Raw genomic sequence first — 20,048 nt, 5'->3', positions numbered from 1 at the left:
GAAAAACACTAAAACTATAAGGACCAACAGTAAAATTTAGATACCACTTTTTCTTTTCGTAGTGGCATCTCTTTCTTTTGAACTGAGATAGTCTAGTGGATAAGTACTCTGTACGTCTCTTCTAAATTGTAATGAGGAGGTAGAGAGAGATATACAACACATACATATATATATATATATATATATATATATTATATACAAATACACACACAGAGAGGAAGCTTTTAAGAAAATGGATTTCTATTTTTATTATAAAAATGAGAATTAGTTGTGAGACTCACACCACATCGAACTTTAACGACATAGATCATTGTTACAAAATATTAGCCAAATCGGTTATATTTGAAACATCTAATTGAGTTCAAAGAAATTGATGAACACTTTATTATCTAAGAAACATTGAAATTTCACCGTGACAATTAAATAAGCAAATGGTTTCGGATTGAATTGAATTTTTGCAAGGATGATCTATGAATCGAGTCTTAAAAAATAGATGATTCGGATTGTTGAAATTCGATGTGGAGTGGATCCCACAACTAATCCTCAATTTTTGAACAAAATAGGGATTCCTTCCCTTGAATGGTGTGTGTGTGTGTGTGTTTATATATATATATATATATATATATATATATATCATGATGAGTATGCAGTGTGGCAATCTTAAGGGCAATCGATTGCGCAGTAGGCAATTGAGTGGGAGATGGATCGAATTTGAATTGCAAGAAAATGTCGATGGTGATGTGGACCAGATTGCTTGATGGTGAGACGTGTCTGAACACTCATAGATCATAATACTTATATAGTTCATGCATGTGAAATTTCATTACACTATAAAGTGAAAACTATAAGGTTAATAATTATAACTTGTACCAAAAACTTGCATTATGTGACCACAAATTTCAATAGAATTTACCAAAAAAAATTGAAGTAGTTAAAAGGTGGTCATTTAGAACCAACATCTCACATGTTTTCAACCTTTTTGATCACATGAAGGATTGCCAAGGGAGAGTTCACAAAAGAAAATAAACAACTGAAAAGAGAGAGTTTAATTTCTTTTTTAATTGGAAAACATATTATAAAAAAGATTTAGGTCGGACTTTAAATTTGTACAAAACTGAGAAATTCTAAATCATACAAAAGACGGATTATAAGTACGTCTTACTAAAGCAAAATCATCTGTGAACACATTTGTCTCATGATATATATGATCCAAACCAAATATTGGGGTCCCTATTGTGCATCAATTAATTACCAAGTGTCCTAAACTATTCTCAATAGTGGAGCCATGTCTAGCAAACTAAATATTGAAGGTGATGAATTGGTATATATGACACTTGAAATGCATCATGCCCATCGATCACCCAAATTAAAACTTCCAAAGAAAAACAAGAAAAGATTCGAAAGTTGTAAGAAGAAAAAAACCAATAAGTGAAAGCAATCAGATCATTTTTGAAAATGGTGGGAGCTTCATTTGCTTGTTGACTATCTTCATCTCATCCTCTCATGGTGTGGCATATAAGTACTGAGGAGATAGTAACACAAGAAATGAGTGAAGCTTGCTCTGGTCGCAGCCCTAATAATCAAATGGCTAAACATATCCCATGTCCAAAGGGGCATCATGAGGGACTAGTACCCAGTTCTATGTCCACTCTAATACATGCCTATAATGTTCACACTATATACCACCTACACAAAGGATATGATAACATAGAATACACCCTATGGTCCAATGTAAATAGTACGCATCCTTTGTTTTGGCCCTTTTTTTTGGTATTTTCAATACAGTAATGGTCTGTTTTCAGACTTATGTTGCATGCAGATAAATTTGTGTTTGTATTGTTAGACAAGGAATTTAGACTAAACATTTTGATCAAAATCAACAAAATTTAAGTTCAAATTTATAGTCTGACGAGAGAACAATTTCTGCTTCAATGACGGACTTTCTTTCTTTAGCAGAGGAAGATCGTGAAGAATGATGATGGTATGTATAGCTTCATATTTTTGTGAAAACAAAACAAAAGCATACGGTTTGATCCATCCATCGAATATGGCTCGTTGTAGCAAGCAAATCATAAGGGTTGTGACAAGAATGTGAGAGTTTTGGTCCCCAATTGTATTATGGGCTGTCAAGTTTAAGTGTCTCCAACCACGTAGAGTTAAGGATGCCATGTGAAGTGGCTGAGCTGAAGTTGGACAAAATACCACCACTACCATTGATAATGATGATATTACCAATCCAATGGGTGAGAGAGAGAGAGAGAGAGAGAGAGAGAGAGAGAGAGAGAGAGAATGATCATGATGGTGAAGAAGAAGATGAAGCCAAAAATGGGGTTCATTTTCCAAATAAATGAGTATGGCTTTGGTACTCAATTACACCAAGAAAAGAGACAAAAGGGGAGGACCTAACAACATTGACTACTCCCTCCCTTCATCCTCCATGCTTAGGCATCCCTTCCGATAAACTGCTCATTTTCCCTTGGCTTCTCTCTAAGGCCCTACACAAAATGGCCACATGTGACTTGCACGTGACAGTTCATATGAGTCTTTGTCATAAGTTGGACTTGGGGAAAGGTGGCTTTAGACAAACTAACTTCATCAGATATATCAAATCATATGGCATGAATAATATGTTGAAAAAAGTTGCTACTTCTTGGTTTGCATTTAGCTTAGGGGTGGGTTTAAAAAATCGAAAACCGAAAAAAAACTGAACCGGACACCAAAATAAATGTCAAACAATAAAAAATTAATGTTTAGGGCATAAATTTTAGACTAATTGATTCAAAACCCTACAATAAGAGAGAGATTTAAATGCACTCAGTACACCACCATGGCAATGTGAGGGGTGTATGTAACTCTTTCCCCTGCAGTAGATACCTTGTTTTAAAAACAGACAAACTTTTGAGTTGTTAATTAATTGATCGCTTAATTGATTCTCTTTTAGGTGATCAAGCCACATGATAACTTTAAAAAGTTTAGAGATATTATAATATATATAATAATATAAATTAAAGTGAAATTGCAGTTGCAAGTGGTTGTGCATTTTCTTAGCCGAATATAATTGATAAAATGCGTAACGATATGGGCACTGTTGTAATTTTCATACTACTTTAGTTTAGTTCTTCCTTTTCAAATGGTAACATTGAACTATATTTTTCTTGAACTCATATAATTCTGCTGAGACAAACAGGAGCGGGAGCATATAAAGGATCTAATTGGTTTTATTTCAAATTCTCCATCCAAATATCTAACAGTCTGAACTACTTGAATTATTGATTTCAAATTTTCTTTACTTCTACTCATCTTTCTCAAGGCTAATTTGGTATTGATGTGAAATTGTTTTTGATGTGTTATGAGAATAAACAACTATAAAATGAAGTAGTAAAGTGCTTGGTAATTAACAAAAAAAATCAGTGTGTGATTGTTTGATAAACTTTTATGTAAAATTGTTGTAACTATAAAATGACCAAAATAAACATAGTGATTATGTGATATTATCATGTTTATCCTTTATTTCAAATGGAAGTTTTAATGAAAAGTTCACGGTACTGTTCACTCTAATGAAAAACCACATTTTTACACTAAAAAGTCAAACCTGGTACTATTCATTTTACCCTTTATTTTGTCCTTATCGTTAACACTCAAAATTTTCAAGTCATTTTCATTAGTTTTCCATTATTTTGTTTCATAATCCTGTTGCTCATCCTCAACAACAACAACAACAACAAAACATTTTTCTACTAAATGGGGTCGGGTGTATAAATTCTAAAACATCATAGTACTGTGTCACTTTCAAAAAATAAAAGATCTAAAAAGAAGAAAAGAAAGCTAGGGACGGTGTCGAGTTTGAAGCCGAAGACAGCGTGAGTGGTGGGACAACATGAGTGTTGGAACAGCGTGAGTGTTGGAGAGCATGTCCGGTTCGGTAAATATCCGCACCGAAGGAAGCAAGAGCCAGCGACGAGTTCAAGGTCGATAAAATTCTCGGTTCATATTCTTCTCAATTGGTTTAATTTATGCCTCTCTCAAATCCCCAAATTTTGATTGAATTTATGCCTCTTTCAATTTTGATTGAATTTGTGCCTCTCGCAATTGTTGATTGAATTTGGTGTCCATTGATTTCTCGAGTGGGAGACGAGGGAGGAAGAGATCGAGTTGGGATCCTGGGAGACGGAGAAATATGTTTGATGCGCAGAAAGTGCGATGGTGAGAGATGGTACTATTGACACATTGAAAATTCATTGGTGATTATTGTTCACCCGTGTTTTGATAAAAATAAAAAATAAAAAAAATAAATAAAAAAATTGCTGGTTTTTGAAAGTAGATGAGGTAGATTTCCATTTTCTACTTTGAATGACCGTGATTTTGAAAAAAAACTTGGGTTTGCTTGGGTTACCAAACACAAATTGGAGTCCAGCTTTTTTCGCTCCTTCCTATAAATAAAAGGTTAAGCAATCAAAAACCAATATTCAGAGACAAAACCGTACATCTAGTTAAAAACATTGGAGCAGTTTTGCTCACCACCATAACTATAATGTATGCTCAATATATCTATGGTGTATGCTTACCAACCTCATCACCTATCGCGTGTCCTTTCACATAACCCTAGTTAATATTGTAGACATGCAAATTTCGGTGAAAATAAATCTTCACCAAAATATTAAATTTCGGCATGCGAGGACTTACGTGGCATGCAATGACACATGTAAACACTTGGTGAAAATGTCAAATTGGAAAGATTGATTTGTTTAATTTTATTTAATTTTTATTTGATTAAATCAAATATTAATTAAAGGAGTAAACTCACAAATTACGAACCAAGACACAAATCAAGTCTTGGTTCTTTGACAGGTAAAGCTTGGAAAGTATAAATAGGAGGCTCCAAAACAAAGAAAGGGGTCCAAAAATCATTTCACCCCCAGATGCTGAATCTTTGAAACTCTAAATCTCTCAAGCATACAAATTCCCAAATACTCATAAAATTTCAAAAAGCCCTCTACTTTATTCACCAAAACCTTTGAAGAATCATCAAACACCACCACACGTGCCGGTTTTTCCCTCACCACAAGGCAAATCCTTGAGACAATCGTTCATCCAAGATCAAGTCATCACAACCCTTGGATCAACAACCCCTACCTACACACTTTATATGTTTGGAGATAGAATTAGAGGATTCAAATTGTAAAAAGATTGTAACCGTAAACTCACTAATACAAATATTCTTTGTGCACATGTTCTTGTTTCATTTGTCATAGAATTTTCGTGTTTACAATATTTTTCAAAATTGAAAGAAGACATATAATATTAAAGTTAGCTAGATTTAAGTAAAATGACACGTGACAAATGATAAAATGTATAATGAGCACACATATTAATTTATGATGGTGAGAAAAATGCTCCTAAAATATTTGGTACTTTGGGATTTAATTAGGATAGAATATTCTTGTTAGGGCAAATTATACTGAAAGGAAATGATTACATTATCCCTAAGTTTGAGTTTACACGTTTGAATATTTGACCCTACGACATGTGTCATGGCATGCAATTGCAGACATTTTGTTCTCGTGTAAAAGCAAAAGAGCATTTTAAAGGTGACGTCTACTTTTCAAACACAACCTTTACTTTCAAAACCATGCCTTAATTAAGATAACAACTAATTAAGACAAACACCAACTTTTTGACCAAATGCAAAATCCAGCTAATTATCCGTCATAATTTCACGTAGAAATTTACATAATACTCACATACCCATTCAGTTCAGCCATTGACTTAATTAAAGCAATTGTCCATGTATTCGGGTTTCCTATTCTTCTTTATTTAAAGCATCAATGACACTAATCGTAGGGTGATCTAGTGGTTAGTGATGAATTTCAAGTTTGTACTTCATACGACAAATCCTATATTTGATTTTTGACGTTCGTGAATCGTAATATAGTGGCTAAGGAGAGGTTGAAATGCCTTTGTGAGTTTTTCTTGCACCTGCCCCCGCCCCCCGCCGCTCCCGGAAATGATGGACTGTTGTGATGAAACCACCGGTTGGTCCCCTATCCAAGAAAAGTTATACCGAGAACTGATTTTGATGTGTATAGTTTAATAATCCGCAAAGGATCTTCTTTGTGATTTAATTTAAGTTTCAAAAATAAAATTATTAAGCATTGTAAACAAATTAATTACCTTCTTGTAGTTTTAAGATTAATATTCATCCATTGTTTTCTCAGTACACAAAGAAGAGAGGAGTGAATTCAAGCTGCCAAGCAAGACTATTCAAACTCTTGATTTCTGCAGTAATGATTTCGTTTACTGATTGCAGCACATGACTATGGACATAACAAGTCATCTTCCACATTCAGGACTCTGTGAAAAGGGACCAAAACCGTATTAGTTGAAACTGAAGGGGGAAACTTCTGAATTTCAACAAAGTTGCTAACCCTAGTTGGGGTAATAGTCACTTTCCCATGTGCCTAAACAAAACCCAAACCCCTCTCAATTAATCTTAAGCATCGATCCCCATCCATGAAAGAGTCTTCGACTCTAAGCCAGCCTTGGGAGGGAGAGATACTCTCTCGCAAACAGTTTTAACAATTATATTTCTCATTCACGGAGCCTGAGTTTTATGTGGTAAAGTTTTCATGTCACACGTCACATGATGAAAGAAACAAATATATATTGGATGAATTGTGTCTTTATCGGCACATACAAGTTAGGTTAGTTGACCACAGCGATACTCTTCCATTTTACACTAGAGTTGGATACCTTCTAGTATATTAACTTTATTTAGACTATCACTTATTAACATCATTTCTTTTTCTTATCTTCTCCTCTGCATTTTAATTTCAATCTATACTTGGCCTTTGTAATCATGACTCCTTTTGCCATCATTGCCATGGAAAGCCTTCTCTCTCTCTCTCAAGTACAGATACATAAAAATAGCTATGTGGCTCATCTTTTCCTCCTTGGTTCTACCCAGACTTCTCTCCTATTTAAAGTCCAAGAACTCTATTTTTCGCAAACCACAATTTTATTAGCCTTCTCTTCTCCAAGTTTAAACTCTCTCTCTCTCTCTCTCTCTCTCTCTCTCTCTCTCTCACTCACAGAGGCAGCAACTGAATTGTAAAGAAAACAATGTGTTTGAACTCAGAAATGTCTCCGTCTAGTCCTCTATACTCTTCTTTTCGCCTTCGAAGGCCATCAAAGCAACACAGCTTTCGAGTTCGCCGCCTAATTAACAGGTTTGTTCCTTCACAACCCATCTCTCTCTCTCTCTCTCTCTCTCTCTCTATTATTCTTTGTTCTTATTATCAAAGAGATTAACAGAAGGTGTTTAAATTTTGTTTGTTATGTTAACACAGGAACTGGAAGAGAAAACCAGCTGGACCGGCAGCAAAAGAGGGAGAGACCGGAGGGGCAAAGGTAGAGATGGAAATGAAGAACTTGAAGCTGTATATGGAGAACCAGAGTATTATAGAAGAGAATAATAAGCTGAGGAGAAAAGCACTTCTTCTTGTCCAAGAAAACCAAGCCTTGTTTTCACAGCTCCAACAAAAGCAGCTTTTTCTCAACAAAACAACAGCAGCAGTATAATATGCATGCAGATGCACTAGGAGTCCCATGAAGCTCAGACACGATCATCAGTACTAGACTAATTATCTAAACACGTATTTAATGCTTAATTAATTTGCAATTTTCATGAGAAAACTTAAACAAGAAGGAAATGGAGTAATAGGGCGCCTCTTTTCTCCTTAATTTGTTCTTTCATCTCCTTGTGGAGGGATCAATTCCCCCACCTCACTTAATATGTGGGTTAATTTTGGTTTAGGTTGCAAAAATAATAAAATACGGTATGGTATGGTATGGTATGGACGATTTACCATTTATGTGCCTCCAAATAGATCCAAATTAAGAATAGTAGTATATACAAATCCTCGCAAGTATCCTTGTGTAACTGCAATGTTTTATTTATTTCCTTCTCATTTTTTTTGTTTTGTTTTTTTTTTGTTTTTTTTTGTTTTCATGTGTCTTGGGGCCCGGAACAAACGAAAGATTCTTGAGTGTTACAAGGTTGTATACAATTGTGTCTATTATCTTCTGATACTTGAGTTTGATTTAACAGCAACCAAAAAATACATGGGTTGAAAAAATAATTATCAGAGTCGGGTCAAAGGTCCATTTCCGACAACACCGATTTTATCTCAAATTTGGTAGTTACTACTTACACAATTCATCAGGTGTGGAGTTTTACCACAAAAAACTTCAATGTTAGTTAAAATAAGATAATTCTATTTAAATTGTTTTTCTCCTTTCTCTCTAGCCGATATGGGATTCAACAACAGCAAAGCCTGCTTGATCGTCCACTACCAAATGTCCGTGATGGAGTTAATTACATATGGATTATGGAGAAAATTAAGGATCATGGGCCTAGGAGTCCAAGATTCAATGTCTATACAAAGGCCATATAACTCGCAAGCACAGGAGGGAAGGGAACACAATCGCTTTAAATTCTATTGCAATCGCTAAGTGTCGGAGCTTCTTTTGCAAGTACTCACCCGACATGCTCTCATTGGTGACAAGTGAAGATGGTTTACAAAATTGCTTGTTGGAGAATCTAAAAATTTTCCCCTCCAACCATCGTCTTTTGCTCATGAGACTTTTCCAGGGCCAGCCAAAAAGAAGGAAAACTAAAGGCAAATTGAATGCCATAGTTACATTTTAATTATTTATGCCAAACGTTGGTGTAAGTACTTTCAGTTTTCTCAAAGCTTTATTAACTGATCCCTTATTAGCTTGCACGTTAATAAACTAAAAGAAAATTAAGCATCATGAAATTAGTTAACAAACTGAGCCTGAGCCTCCCTTTCCCGCCATTTGGACTCGTATGGGCTGGGCTGCTATGTCACCTCATGATGAGTGGTGGGCTAAGTGTTTGATGATATTGGAACCCCAACTAAGCCCAAGGATGAATGTTCTTTTGATTTTTTTTCATCTCACACTGGTCTCCCCCGGTGAAAAAACTGCCCTACTCATGCAGCCTACACAAGTTTCTCTTCAGGAATTATTTGAAACCCATTCGTTTCCTTGTTATTTCAAATCTTGGCATACACGAACGGTACATGGTCCGAAAGAACAATTTGAACCGAATCCCTAGATTTGAAATCATTCCGCCCAAATTTGCATCTACAAGTACTAAAGGACGTAGTGTCACACTTACATATCATCTAAAGTTGAAGCAATAATCATGTGAATGTCACGGCTCAACGATAGGGTTTAATGGCATGTGAATGACAAGGAAACAATAGCTACAATTATTTCAGTCACAAGGCTCCTGCCAAAGTAGATGTGAGAGATGCAGGCGGTGGATTGTCCTTATCGTTAGGGCTTCTCAACCACCTGCGTTTTGGGTTCAAATCATCCTTCTTCACTTAGTGTAGATTACTGTAAAATATCGCTTGTAACAATAAAAATTATAGGAAAAAAAAAGAGGAGTCGATGTGATAAACAAAGAACCATTTCTTATTGCGACATAGAACTACTTCATATGATAACAGCCCCAAAAGCATTCATGTCTGTAATTTAAAGCCAAGCAAAAACCAAAGAAAACATCACTTATAAACTCTGAAGGAAAAAGACTCAGCATCCCAAGGAAAAAAAAAGTCCTAGACAAGAAAACTACCTCAATATCGACTGACTAAGACGAACTCATCATCATCAAGAACCCGGACATCCTTTTCTCCGACAAAATTCTCCCGCCCAATTTGCTTAACCAAGTTCACAAACTCTACCCTCTTTGCAAGAGGAAGAGGTACATATGGCAGCCTGAAGACCGGCCTCACAACACCAAGTTGGGCAAGTGCTGTGTTTAAGCCGATGGGATTTGGCTCTTGGAAAAGCCACTTAACCAGAGGCATAATTTTTGCATTCAGAGACGGATTCTTCCCCCCAAACATGAGCTGACGCATTAAACCTGGAACCAAGTTACTAGTAACAGATATAACTCCGGTAGCTCCATGGCTCCACCTAGAATCATGGCACTCGTCATCATTCCCACTCCATACCACAATTTTCTTCCCAGTGTACTCTTGAACCCGATCATTTCCAACACACTCCTTGATACCTGCGAAGTTAGGACTTTGTGCCAACGTGTGAACCACGCTTGCAGGGATATCTTGGCCGGTTCGTGATGGCACATTGTAAATAATAGTAGGTCCCATAGATAAAACACTATCGAGGTGCGCAACCAATCCCTCCAATGAGGTTTTCCCATAATAAGGATTGATGTGAAGGGCAGCATGCATTCCAACAGCAAAGCCCTGTTCGGTGGCATGAATTGCTTCTCTAGTAGAATTACTTCCTGTGTTTCCTATTACCTTAATCGATCCACCATAGCAGTTGATCGTGTGGCCAATGAGCATTATGTGCTCATCCCAGCTCATCAATTGACCTTCACCAGTCGTGCCACCAACAATCACACCTTCAGCTCCATTTTCAATCTGCATATTGACCAAAGCATCGTATGCTTCAAGATCAAATCTGCCATCTGGTAGATATGGGGTTTTGATGGCTGTTATCAACCTAATGGACTTTATGTCATCCACCGATGTCCTGAAAAATAATGTAGCTGTTCTAAGCACACGATTTCTTATCAACCACAGTACTGAAACAACAGAAAATCACGATAACTACATGAATTAAACAGTGGACCAACCACTTTTTTCAATAGGTATGGTAAATAGAGTATGAGACTCAGGCTAGCAGGACTTGCTCAAAGCCAGAACAATTTAATCATATGTATTTACAGGGGGCATACAAATATGAATAAAGTTACAAGTTTGTGCTAAAAATAACTCCCCTTCTGAGCTCTAAAAACATACAACACTACGAAAGAACTATAACATACGATTTTACTCGAAAACCCGGAAAAGAAGAGCAATAATCAATTCTCATGAACTTTTCATGCATTTTGTTCTTCTAACAAATCTGATAGACTAATCTATTAAACTCTTCATGCATTTTGTTCTTCTAATCAAATCTAATAGACTAATTCTATTGACCCAGATTCTTAGAACCATCAAAGATTCTTAGAACCCAATCTCCAATTTCAAATCCTTCAACCCAGGTTAACATGCATGGAAAATTACCTGTTTTTAACTTCAAAACTACGCATTGGCAGATGAAAATTGGGAATTACAGCTGCCCGTGGACACCTCCATTTTGTATCCCGCCTATTTATCGCCAACATATAAAAAACAAGAAATTAAATTGATTCGGATCTAATTTAATAAAGCAGAATACAAAACTATATGGAGAAAAAAATTGAAAAAAATAATCAACAAATTGAACAACTAATTAATTAAATATTAAGAAAATAAACCTCTTGTAGTTATCGCTAAGATGGTGACGCGGAAGCTGGATAGCAGACTCTCGCAAACACACGCTGCAGCTCTTCAACGTAGCCATTAACACGGACCCGACGGAGAGATAGCTCGAATTCGAAAGCTAGAAGTTCTGTGAGAAGAAGAGGACGCAATGTCAGAGTTGAAATTTCAGTGAATGGTGGTGGCGTTAATGGCAATGGAAATAATCGTGATAATCGTCGTGGTGGTGGAGGTGGAAGGAGTTTTGGGGAGGGAGGAGCGGAGGTTGGAACGGCGGGGCATGTATTCGGGCACGGGTCGATAAGCGGACAATGGAGGCTGCGCGACTGTGTATATCTCTGTGTGCGCGGGTTGTTTATTAGGGTTTTGTAGGGTGGCGGTGAGTGGACTGGGAGACCGACACGTGCATTTATTTCTTTATTGCTTATTTTATATTCTTTTTTTTTTCTTTTTTCTTTTTTGTCAAAATTTTATTTTCTTTATGAAAATACATTATATTTATTTTAGGTTGCTAAATCTGGTACATTTGGCCGCTTAGTACGACAGTCTTGTAGTATTTCATTTCACTTGTAAGAGAAAAATCTTAGATTCGATTTTCACCAGCCAAAGGCGAATTTGAATCATATTTTGAAGCTTGGCTCACCCTCACTACCTTAATATAAATAATATCGTTTGTTAAAAAATAAATTTGGTCATTTTGATGTCTCTCCATACTATAGTCGATTTTATATGTTGAAAAGTGTGTGCGAGTCAGACAGATAAGGAGTGTAATGTTGTTATGCTATCAACCATTGCATCATGGACTTGTTAAATAAAAAATTAGTACCAACAATTAGTACCAACAATTGGATCATTGGTGGTTTTTTCTTCTTCCTTCTTTATCTTAATAATGCAAGAGGAGTCACATCAACATTTTCTTCTATCAATGGTTGACATGGTGCAGGTTGGGACGGTGTTTTCGATTCTGAAATTAAAATTTTCAAATTCCAAACTGTAAATTTAAAATTTGAATATTTTCTAAAAATTAGAATGCATTTAGAGACTTAGAAATTTTTCAAATTTTTTATCCGAAATTTTTCAAAGTGTTCCAAACTTATTTCGATAAAAAAACCTTCCGAAATATTCCAACCTTTTATAGATAATTACTCAAATCATTAATTATGTAATCAACTTTTGTATTTTAAGGTTAGTTTTGGATAAATTTTGTTTATTATTTTTATATTAAACATATTGTTTGGACCCAAAATATTGGGCTTGGGCCGAGCGAGACATTGAGCTCAACTCAAAATGAACATAATATAAGAGTGCAAGTTGGGATGGTGTTCCCAATTCAGATAGCAAACTTTTCGATTCACAAACTGACACACCCCGACTCAGAAAGTCCACTTGAACTTTAAATCGAGCTGTGCTAGCTTCGTCACCTGACCCACTAGGAAGTTCTCGTGTGAGTTCCCATAAACAAAACCGTGAGGGTGTGGTCGGGGCCCAAAGCAGACAATATCGTGCTACGTTGGAGTCGAGCCCGGGATGTGACACAAACTGTATTATTTCAAATCCAAATATTTTTAAAAAAATTGGAATGCATTTAGAGATTTCGAAATTTATGACCTAAATTTTTCCGAAGTGTTTCTAACTTATTACAATATAAAAAACTTCCAACATATTTTAACTTTTTATAGTTAATTGCTCAAGTTATAAATTTTGTCATTAACTTTTGTATTTTAAGGTTAGTTTTGGATATAGTTTTGTTCATTATTTTTATATTAAGAACAAGAGTCCCTTAAATTTGGAGATAAACATTGATGTTTGGTTGGTGAGAATATGCAAAGAAAATGAAACTAAATAGAGAAAGATGGTTTGAGGTTTTACTTGGGTTTTCATAGAACTCCTCACCAACAGCGCCATTTGGGAAAATAAACGTAGCTTGGAATTTGTTTTAGTTGTTGCAGAGAATAAAATTAATGGAGTATTTAGAGTTAGCATGATTAATCTGATATTCGGTTGTTGTTCATACACTTATCCTAAGTAAGAACAATAAACTGCACATATGAAAATGTTAAAGAATATTAAAAAATTGCATATATGAAAGAGAATATTAAAAGATTATAAATATATGATTTTTTTGAATTATGTTCCAAAATTTCAAAGAATATGTCGAAAACTTTAAATTTAAAAATTGTGATCTGATTTGCCACTTAGTACTACGTCTAGTAATATTTCTCTTCACTTTCAACTTGTAAGTAAGAGGTCTTAGATTCAATTCTCGCCAAAGGCAAATTTTGAATCATATTATTGCTAGCCCATTATGAGGCTTAGCCTACTCTCCTACCTCTTAGTGTAGATTATATCGTTTGTTTAGAAAAAAAATTGTGATCCAATTTTGAAATTTTATAACGAAAATTGGAAGCGTTGTTTTCGATCCAATCGTTCTGAAAAACACCTCTAGTCTGATAATTCTGTTGATGAACATTCCAACCAACCTAGACCATCTCCTTGAGGCAATGTTTCCCTTTAGTCTAGTCTAACATCAGTGATATTGATAGACTCCTCTAACATTATTTTGCATTCTATGTCCTGAATCTTGTTAGATTTTACTTTCTTTTTTTAACATTTCGAAGTCTATTTACTTTTTAGTTATGTAGACTGGCTCATCAACCACGAATTTCTTTTGTAAGCAATTGTAATCCCGATTTTATCATGCAATGGTTACATTCAGTTTTATGCCGTTATTATTATCATATTTTCATTTACAACCTGGCAAACACTCATTTCGCATTGGATTTAAGTCCTCGTTTACTTATGTCATGAGAAAAAAACTCAACTGAACTAACATTCCATTCGAAGTACATTAGTCACTTTGGTTAAGAAGTCATATCTACGTCCAAACCTAACATAAATCTAAACGGGTTCATTAGTTATTGGTCCTGAAAAATCATGATTTCTAAACATAAACCCACATATAATTAAACATGCATCCAACAAAAACCCAATAGTCAAATAAACTACCACATAAGAATATAAGTAACCTACTAGGACAAATTATTTACAATTTTTGCCACAACCCACACTTGAAAATTAGCTTCAATCAAGGGCCTTAAAACCTGATTAATCATCCTGACGTTTTTTCTATTTATTTGTTTTTAATTTCTACAACAATCTAGTGCATTACTTTAAATCATGATCACATTATTATTCGGTGTAAATTATTCTCCTTACTTTACCTATATAAATAATATTGCCCTATTATCTGTAATTTACCGACAGGATATAAATAAAATATTCTCATATTTCTTTTGGCAATTTACCTAAGATATATGCAAATAATATTCTCATGTTTTGTTGGCATTTTTCCTAAATTATGCAAGTAGGAAAATTTCAATAATAGTAGGTAAATTTCAATAATAGTAGGTAAATTATGTACGTGATTTACCTACATTTTTTTTATGTGAATCAGATATCTAAACTGTATATGTAAATAATTTACCTATAGTTGGTTATTTTCTTTTTCTTTATCAAATTAATTTACCTGCAATTTTTATCTCCTTTAATTTATATATTTTTACTTTGACAACAATTTTTTTTATATATTTTAAAGTACAATAATTTACCTATATATAATATGGACATGTTGTAATGGTAAATTGGAATTCGAGAGCCAAACTAACCAACAAATCCCTACATTTATATGCAAAATATTATTTTTGTAAAATCATTAATTCCCCTTTACAAATTGCATAGAATTAATTGTGTATATTAAACATTAAATAAGGGTGTTTTAAGCATCCGAAAAATTTTAAATGGGTAAAGTCAAACATAATTAATAAATTTGCTTATGTAGAGTCTAGTCAATGAGTTTTATTCAAGCAAAAAATTTACGTTGGGTTTTATGTGGAGAAAATTGAATTCCAAAGACTAAAGTCAAATTTTCAGAAATCTAAACACACATTGTTTATTGACAACCTCCAATGGTGGCAAGCCTATTTTCTTTTTCTCTCGAGCCATTTTGTGGCACCGAGATCGAAAGCAACGCTCGAGGCAAATCACGTGTTGAGCCTAGTCGGACTCTATTCGAGTTTTAACACCAACACAACTTAACTAGGCCTAATTTGAACTGAATAATGGACCAGTCAGACCAAGAAAAGTTAAAAAAGTTTTCAATCCAATCATTCCATTTTCTTCCCTTTTTTTGTTGGTCATATTTATGCATGGTGAAATTAGAACTGATCCTCTCTCTGGATCCTTTTGATGATGATTCTATCCGGATTCTTTTGATAAGGATCCTCTTCATATCATTTTGATGAGGATTCTGGGAATTCATCAATCGTGTCTGTTCATTGTATATCGTGCGGTTAGTTTTTATCAAAGTACTATTTATGTTTATTTTTAAATAGAAATATTTAAAATGATTTCTGATTGCACAATGTACGATGAACGGATATCCAAAATCCTTACAAAGAGAATCCGGCAAGATCCGAACTCCTAAGAGTGAAATTATTAGCAATATTTAAGAGTGAAACTATTAGCAATATTTTAAGGGCGAAATCATTGGTCAAAGGAGATCTCTAAATTACAATCATGTAAAGTCATTACATGTGATTTGCTGGACCTTGTGGTCCCCTCCTTTTCCACCTTGACATTGTACTTGCTTCTAATCATATAATTTGGAATTATTCGCTACTACGGTTTGGTGATATTCATTTGAAGTGAAAAATTTTTGATTCAGATCTCATAGATGACAAATTCTATAATAAATTAGGTTGTTACTTGTGTGATTTAGCCAAATTCCTTATTTTTTTTAATGTAAAATATATCATTATACTAAAAAAATCATAAAATTTAGAAATCAAACCACAGATCAGTCCTCATGATTAACAAATTAACACAATTTTAAATAACTTAGTTCTTATTTTAGCTTTTGCTCCTCATTGTTATTTGTATTTTTCTGGAGCTTTCTCCAAAGTTCACCCATTTTTTTAGTTTCAAGGGCGGATGTGTTTAGTGCCTTTCAAGTATTTGGATTTATCTTGAACTTCCTTAAACTTGAACCATTCTTGGCTACTTGCAGACTCTGCATCATAAGCATGGAAAGCGACACAAGTTCACGGTTTCACATATCATTTCTTGCCAAAACTTGAAAGGATATGGTGAAGGAGAATAAAACTTGGAACTTGAAGCGTAAGGGTGAATATTCTTAAGCAAATGAGTTACATATACCTTTCCTCTTATCTTATCTTTAGCATTATACTATTCAACAATTATACTTTGTTATATGTCATTGTAGCATTATGTGATTCGTTGTTTCTAACAAGCACTTTTAAGTGAACTTACAGTAACCAACCATCTATTGACTGATGATATTTCTTTTCTCACTAAGGAAAAAAAAATATCCTGTTTAAATCTTCACACTCATTTATAGAAGAAAATCGTTGTTTTGTTCTCATATCTTAGTGATTATGCGTGTAAAAATTCCTTGTGACTAGACAGAACCTGGTGGCAAGTGACAAGTAAAGGTCTTGACACACCCTGACCCCAAATAGCACTAGTTACGAGGCCGTGATGTGTTGACCGTCACTAAATTGACCACATGGCCCATCAAAAGATGACATCACGAGTCAACTTAATAACGAAGTCATAGTAAGATAATTATGATGTGATATAATTTGACCCAAAATGTTCATTATTAATAGAATAAAAGCTGCTACAAAGTCTCCTAATCAACCTCCCCACTTGGGGAAACAAGTACATGGATGAGATCTCATCAGTATCACACATATCAGAGCAGCTAGAAGTTTCACACAACAGTAAACACATAAAAGTGTAGTGCTATGCATAATCGAAAGTATGATTATACAATTATTATAGACTAGAATAAACTGCAGTAAAGGAATCATCACCCAAAGTCCAAAAGGATGGATGCCTAATGCCAATCCCACTCTTCACCTCCGGGGTTCTCCTTATTCTCACTATGTCTTGAGGGATTGAAAAACAAAGCGTGAGTGGATCAAGTTTATCTAGTTAAAACCATTGCAATATAATAACCCTAGTTTTGAAATCACATATATAGTAAAAACTACATACATATAATATACTACTATAATAGTAAACATGCTCAAATCATATCCCTCATCATATAAAAAAAAAAGTAATAACAATCACTTAATCAAAGTAAATCAAATGTATAGCAAGTAGGTGAAGTGGCGTCTACTTTATTGATGAGTAGCGTTTACTAGCATTTCTAACCTCTACTAGAAAATAAGTAACTGCAAATAATATAAGCCTGTAGCTAACTATACGATATGTATGATGACCATGTGGTGAAATAAATCACCAATGGACTCAAGATATCATCATAATTTAATTGGATATAAGTCTCTTCAAAGACTAATAATAATATTCACATGCATCGACATATAATAGTAAAAAATGTAAACATTTAGTTTTGGAGGGATTTACTCATAGGTAATCAAAGGTTAAAAAAAAAAAAATTAACAGTCCAAAATTAAATCTAGCGGCTAAAACAATTAAAAAATTATTGAAATCAAAGTTCACCAAAAAAAAAGATATCAAAATCTAAATATTTTTAAGTTAAAATGTTCATAAAATTAAATAAGGATAGTCTACATAATATTTTTTTTTTAAAGTTACTTTAACAAAAAATTTAGCCTAAATTCATTCTTCAATAATCTCAGGTTAAAAATCTAACCATAATGGTTGGAGCAGAAAAACTGTTTTTGAGTTAAAAATTTTAGGTTTTAACCCAAGGGTTAAAGATGGTTTGAGTTATTAGTCCGATATTACTAAAGAATGAATTTGGGCTAAAGTAACTTTTTTAAAAATAAATTTTATATAGACTATCCTAATTTATTTTTATGAACATTAACCTAAAAATATTCACATTTCAATAATATTGAAAAATCACAAATTATGCTTCAATCACACTAGCACAAAATAAAAATTACAATATATTAACGATAGCTAATAAACTATATAATTTTTTTTACAACAGATATTTAAAATACTATATAAAATTAATATAAACGATAATTAAAATACTACAAAAAAGTTAATAGAAACGATAACTAAAATACTACATAAAATTTACAACAATTACTAATCACAATAATATTCATCATCATTTGATTCACTTGCGCCTTGACTTGGTGGTGAATTTCATGGTAGACCTTAGATATAGACATGAAATGGATCATCATCCTCAAAGATATTTCTTGCGCATTCCTTTGCATAATTTCCTTTTGCTTATCATGCAAGAACTTCTTCCTATTTGAAGTGTATTTGTTGAGGTCCTCCATCATTACATCAAAATCAAACATTTCTTGCTCTAAATGGTCTCTTGCATCTTCCTTTTCCAATTGCTTCTCAAAGAGCAAGCACATTCGAACCATTTCTTCCTCGGTCTCCCCTCGACTTGCAATCAATTATTCAACTCCGGAACTAAGAGTTGCACCAATCAGATCTTGCATCTTCGCTTTTCTCTTTGCTTCCTCTTGCTTATCTCTTTCTGGGGACCTTGAAATAGAAAAAGATGGGGTCACCAAAACGTCACTTTGATTGCCAACATTACGCTTGAGGGTTCACTAGCAAATAATTTTTCCATTGTTGATTCACATTGGTTCCCCACCTGGGATAATCCTTGAAGACGCCCAAAGCATGATGCAACTTAGAAGTTTGGTTTTTAGGTTTAGTTCTTGTCTTGTAAATTGCCATTACTTTGTCACCCTATGCAAGAAATACATAAAGACCAATTAGTTGCAAAATAAGATTGTGTACATGAGAAATGAACTATGAAGGGAGACGATCACCACTTCTTGGGCGCTCCTTCCACTAGCCATGTCAACCACGGCTCTCTCCAAACTTCCCTTCCATAAAATACACGCTTTGTTGATAATCTTCACCCATCTATACACTACCAACTTCCCTTTGGTTGGTGTTGTAATTGGAATTGAATTCTCAATGATTTTAGCCATAAAACTATTTTAGTTTGATTCATTCTAACAACACCATCTTTTATTACAAATCCATGCTAAGCACAAAGCAACATCTTCATCATTTGACTAATTAGGTCATCTAATACGATCTCTTGCCATCTTGAAAAATTGAAATGGTAAGAAATAGTTTTGGAAGTGGGTAGAAAGAAAAAAGAAGAAGGAAGAATTGTATGAGAAAAGTGAATTTGGTACGGATGTTTGCCATAAAATCAGTTTTAATCCAAAACTCACCAAAACTAATTTTAAGCCCAAATATTGGAGCAAGTTTGGGGGGAGAGTTTATAATCTAAACTTTTAAGTTTTAACCCACCGATTAAATAGGTCTAAAAGAGAGTTGCATGATTCTTTTTAGGGTAGATGATCAATCACATATCTAGACACCCGAACAAGCAATGTCATAGTAATGACAAAGACGGACATTTCCGTAATTTCACTTATCCTCCCTTCAATTTTTAATTTTTCGAACAAAAACAAACAAAGCAGCGGGACCCACCAATCTGCAACTTTCTTTGTCTCCTCTCCTCCTTTAAAGTAGAGGGATTTTTCAATGTAATCAATACATGAGACATCACATATCTATGTATGTTAAAAAGTTAATAACTTAAAAATTAAAATTTTCTACCATTTGCATAAAAACATGTGATGTATCACTGTGTTCTCATCACAATAAATTTTT

At 34.2% G+C, this 20,048-nt stretch overlaps 2 protein-coding genes across 2 annotated transcripts; one reads left to right on the top strand and one right to left on the bottom strand.

Annotated features, from left to right (window-relative positions):
• Positions 1-6,922: 6,922 nt before the first annotated feature.
• Positions 6,923-7,867, top strand: LOC103967705. Its single transcript, XM_009380999.3, has 2 exons — positions 6,923-7,226; positions 7,347-7,867. Exons 1-2 carry the CDS (start codon positions 7,120-7,122, stop codon positions 7,576-7,578), a joined length of 339 nt encoding a protein of 112 aa, XP_009379274.1. The 5' UTR covers positions 6,923-7,119; the 3' UTR covers positions 7,579-7,867.
• Positions 7,868-9,483: 1,616 nt separating this feature from the next.
• LOC103967706 (4-hydroxy-tetrahydrodipicolinate synthase, chloroplastic) lies at positions 9,484-11,720 on the bottom strand. Its single transcript, XM_009381000.3, has 3 exons — positions 11,363-11,720; positions 11,130-11,213; positions 9,484-10,593 (listed from the first exon to the last, which is right to left on the bottom strand). Exons 1-3 carry the CDS (start codon positions 11,446-11,448, stop codon positions 9,666-9,668), a joined length of 1,098 nt encoding a protein of 365 aa, XP_009379275.2. The 5' UTR covers positions 11,449-11,720; the 3' UTR covers positions 9,484-9,665.
• Positions 11,721-20,048: the final 8,328 nt, after the last annotated feature.

This window comes from the organism of the source record quoted next, unplaced genomic scaffold (genome assembly GCF_019419815.1).
Source record: "Pyrus x bretschneideri cultivar Hongxiangsu unplaced genomic scaffold, Pyrus_bretschneideri_v1 Contig8, whole genome shotgun sequence".
Taxonomy (NCBI): Eukaryota; Viridiplantae; Streptophyta; class Magnoliopsida; order Rosales; family Rosaceae; genus Pyrus; species Pyrus x bretschneideri.
The sequence above is the reverse complement of the archived record's forward strand: the minus strand, read 5'-3'. Positions and strand labels throughout refer to the sequence as shown.